Here is a 5,000-nt window from a genome sequence, read left to right on the forward strand (position 1 = left end):
AATACATCAGTCGCCCTCTTGTGGTCAATTCATATATAACACACCAAACGGCACCTAGCTGTTCTGGATGAACAATGCAAAAAAGATTCTTTAAGAAAAAGAAAAAAAAAAGATCCTAATCGAATTTAATTACACATTTGTCTATTAATCTATCATTCTATCCATCCATCTATCTCTCAATCTATCTCTCAATCTATCTATCTATCTATCTATCTATCTATCTATCTATCTATCTATCTATCTATCTATCTATCTATCTATCTATCTATCTATTGTTTAAGCTTTTTGAAGACAAAATTAACAAAACTTCAGCTGCCGCCATTTATTTTGGTTTTTATATAATATATATATATATATATATATATATATATATATATATATATATATATATATATATATATGTGTGTGTGTGTGTGTATATATATGTAGATAGATATGTATATATGTAGATAGATAGATATATACATATATTTTTTTTTTATATTTTTTTAACTACTATTAACATTGATGAAGATCCTTATTTTTTAGTGAGCAGGAAGCTGCATCATAATAGATAAATATTTTACCATGTTAGAGATAACTATTTTACAGTGTGCAATTCCTAAATTGTTTTTGCCTTTCTTTCGTTTTATTCGATGTAGTATCTAAACCATATACAGCATATAGCAGTCTACACAATACGTCATGGTTAAGTAATGGTTTTCGAGTCTGTTTGTGGAAAAAAAAAATGCTGTTTTAGTGATTTACTTCAACAATAAAATATTTTAGAGTGAAGATATTTCAAGCCACAGTAGTGGGTGGCAGCTAAGCAAAATAATAAGAGAGCCTTTAGGCATTTAATTATTCGGGAAGGTGAAAGGTGATGACCTTGACATTTTGGAAGTTCAAAGGCAACTGCTTAGTTTTTGCCCAAATTGAAGCATTTTTTTCTTAACAATATATTTCTCTGCCTCTCTCTTTGTTCTGAGCTCCTTATTGTAGGTCTGTTGCCTAGTCCTTGTCTAACTTTGCTCTGTGCCAAGATAAAAAAAAACGCCCACTGAGTGCCATTGAAGGAACCAGCCCCCTTTCTCACTTCTTCCTTTATTGCACTTTGCGGAAATCGCTGTTAGCCCACCAGAAGGTGTCTAATATAACCCAATTATGGTGCTTGGATCCCCTACTTTTATTGTGTTGTCTAGACAGTTCAAGGTTTTGTAAACAGCCCAGTAGGTCACGCCATATAAAGTGTAAAAGGAATAAGCTCAACCAAATTCTTAAGCTCACAAAATAAACAGATTTTTTCCAGACCCTGACGTTTGATCCTAAAAACACCAAATGTCACTGTACTTTCTTCAAACTCCTCAAAATGACTGTTTTTTTAAAAAAAAAAGATTTTGTTTTATAAATATATTAAAAATGGCCAGCGACTGTTCTAAGATTTTGGGAAATTAGAGTTGTAGATAACAAATACTTTAATAAAACCATTCAAAAATCTCCGCCAGTTTCTTCTTCAGTATCATACGTTTTCTATTGCTCGACTAAATAAATGAACATTATATGAAACGTATTCAGATTGGTAAAAAATAACATTGAAAATTTAATAAATATGTACATATGGTGGGGTTATATAATGCAATAAATTGCTGACAGAGATACTCAAAGACCTTTGAGACATGGAAACTCATGCAATGTGTTCAAGTTAACACCGTTTTTACCATAAAACAATTTCCACAAGAGAACATATTAGTCGTGCACAGAGAAGATATATATATATATATATATATATATATATATATATATATATATATATATATATATATATATATATATATATATATATATATGTATTTAGTAAAGCTGCATTCGTTTAATTAAATGTGTACTGTAGTCACTGAAGTTATGGTAGCTGAAAGCCACCCTGGCTGCTTGCAGTCAGTCTAATACTGTATAATCAGTGTTATAGATTCAGGGAAGAAAAAAAACACACCATTGGCTGCATTCTGTAAGTGACGTTTTTAAGACCCTTTCCTTACCAAGAAGGCATCCTCCAGAGGTTTGGAAATCCTCTCATGATATCATGGTCCAAATAAAATGAAAGTTGGGATCCCCAAATATTGTTCTGTTTTTTGTTTTGTTTTTGTTAATAAATTGTGCAATTTCCTTTCAAAAAAGTGGATTTCCAGTGAAGTACTGAAGTCGATCCCTGTTGAGTTTCTTTTCTTTCATCCTTCGGTTCTGGAACCAAATTTTCACTTGGCGGTCAGTGAGGTTCAGCATCCTGGACAGCTGTAACCTCTTCTCCTTGTTGATGTACACATTGAAGAAAAATTCTCTCTCCAGCTCCCGGATTTGATACTTGCTATAAGGACATCTTTTTTTCCTAAGCCGCTGGGAAGCTGCCAAATAATATTAAAAAAAAAAAAAAAAAAACGAAGAAAAAAAAAAGCATTTGTTTAATATAATTGCTAATTGAATGTAACTTATCTTAGACTATAACTCTGTTATGTGCTGGTATGTGTTCTTAGGCTGGCCATCCATTATACAATTTCCTTGTTCAATTTTCCTTTCGATTTACTAAAACCATATATTATGATTTCAAACCTTAACACTTTCCATTTGTATGCAATCAGGCAGGCCCTTGCACTACATAGTTGAAAGTAAATCTAAAGGAAATTGAATAAGACAATTGTATAATGTATGGCCAGCCTTAAAGCATGCCTCAGTGAGTGCATTGCCTATAGCTAAGAATTTTTTTTTAAGTCACTAAATAAAAAGATCCAATAACATTAGAGAGGTTGCATACATAATATGTACATATATGTATGCAATCAGGCAGGCCCTTGCACTACATAGATGAAGGTAAATCTAAAGGAAATTGAATAAGGAAATTGTATAATGTATGACCAGTCAAAAGTACAAAGGTATGCCTCACTGAGTCTATTGCCTATAGTTGAGGATTTTTTTAAAGTCTCTGAATAAAAAGATAAGAGAGAACAGGATTAGAGGGGTCGCATACATAATATCATAATATGTATTATATATATATATATATACACACTGTGTGTGTGTGTATATATATATGTGTGTGTGTATATATATATATATATGTGTGTGTATATATATATATATATATATATATATATATATATATATATATATATATATATAGATGTGTGTGTGTGTGTATTTATATAAAGATAGATAGATAGATAGATAGATAGATAGATAGATAGATAGATAGATAGATAGATAGATAGATAGATAGATAGATAGATAGATAGATAGATAGATAGATAGATAGATAGATAGATAGATAGATAGATAGATAGATAGATAGATAGATAGATAGATAGATAGATAGATAGATAGATATGTATATTATACAAACACTCACTATGATGTACACCATCCATATACACCCCTATCATGTTTACAAGTTCATGTTATTGTACTATAGGTATACACATAGTATACCACTACAGCCAATGCTGAAAGGCATATAAGCCTCTATTGTACGACACTATGCAAAAGAATGCAAGATAATGTGCAAAGCATGATAAGGAAAGGGAGAACGTTGAACAAAAGGCTATCTTCATCTTAAATTAGTTCCCTGTCGTAAACACACTTTACAACGGTAAAAGGAACCTTATAGGATATATAAAACCCTTGAATGCTTATAAAATAGCACATAAAAAGGAGTCTGACAAAGTGTTGGCCTTGTCCTCTTGCCCCCAGTTGGTGCCTACCTGAACTGTTGCTCTTCTCTGCTGCAGCAGCCTCCCCAGAAGGGGAATCGGGGCCATTGTCGCTTGTCACTTTCTTATCTTGGGTAGAGGTGATTTTGCTATTTAGGTTGGAAGTTTTGAGCTCAGACTTTGCAGGCTGCTCCTCTGCCTCCAGCTGGTATGATGAGGCTTGGCTGCTATCATAAAACTGGTCAAAGCCCTGTGGAAGGATCCCATTCCTACCCACTGTGTTGTAGAAGTTAGATGGAGCACTGGAAGGTCCATGGTGGTTGCAGACAGAGTCCGATTTGAATAAGACATCCGTTCTCCTGTTCGCAGGCTGGATGAGGTCCCTGTGCATGACATCCTCACTGGGGTAATACGATGGGTAACTGCCCCGGTACTGCCACTTACTGCGCTCCAACCCATACTCCCTGAATGCCACTTCCCTCACAGGTTGCACATGAGTTAAATTGGAAGAATAGGAGAAAGTCATAGGGCAGGAGGAGGACTGGGACAAAAACGAGGACTTGGTGGAGAAATCCGATGGAGAGACATAGTAAGCGCAGCCAGGCAGATACATATTGGGTGCACTGTTGTTGCAATTCTCAAACTCAGTCATCTCTCCCTTTTTGCGATGGAAAGCAACAAGGAGATTTCACTGCATTGAACAAGATCCATCTATTGCTCAAGAGGGCTTGGACGGCATCAACTAAGAAAAAACCGTGAACGTGTGCTGACGTGCAATTCATCTTGATTGATTCTAGTGGTAATTATGTCACGTGATCCCATGTAGAATGTCCTTATATCTATAAGAGCCCTGCAGAATGAAACATCCCTCGCACACTGCACAAAGGTGCTACACTGCTACACTAGTCTACACGTTTCCATTTTTTTCTTTTTTTTTTTTTTTTTTACAAAACAAGATACATTTCTGTCCTCCCCCAGCTGTTGATATATATATATAGCAGTGGCGTGTACACAGCTCTGTACAGTAGCAGCCAAGATCTGCCCTGTTCTTCCTATTTAAGGATGAAATAGATCATTGCTATTTTGCTAAAACTGAGTATTTCAGAAAGCAAGCTTATGATTATGACCACAATACATAAGGTTTACACACAAATAAACAGTTATTCCAAACCAGCATCACAATATCATATTACATTGGAGTCAATGGAGGAGGGCTTTCATTATCAGCAGTATAAGGAAACCATGGGTATGCTGCTAGGATATATTCAATAAAAATGTACATTTCTTTTAAAAAGTGCAAGCCTATCGAATTCTCACTCAAGA

The 5,000-nt window shown here is 34.5% G+C and overlaps 1 protein-coding gene across 1 annotated transcript; it reads right to left on the reverse strand.

Annotated features, from left to right (window-relative positions):
* Positions 1–1,934: 1,934 nt before the first annotated feature.
* On the reverse strand, positions 1,935–4,329 carry HOXD11 (homeobox D11; the record flags this gene model as incomplete). The annotated part of the gene is made up of 2 exons (XM_082260163.1): positions 1,935–2,378; positions 3,729–4,329. 2 exons carry the CDS (start codon positions 4,327–4,329, stop codon positions 2,146–2,148), a joined length of 834 nt encoding a protein of 277 aa, XP_082116289.1. The 3' UTR covers positions 1,935–2,145.
* Between the last annotated feature and the right edge of the window lie 671 nt (positions 4,330–5,000).

The sequence above is a fragment of the Pelophylax lessonae genome, assembly GCF_965119305.1.
Source record: "Pelophylax lessonae genome assembly, chromosome: 6".
Lineage (NCBI taxonomy): Eukaryota > Metazoa > Chordata > Amphibia > Anura > Ranidae > Pelophylax > Pelophylax lessonae.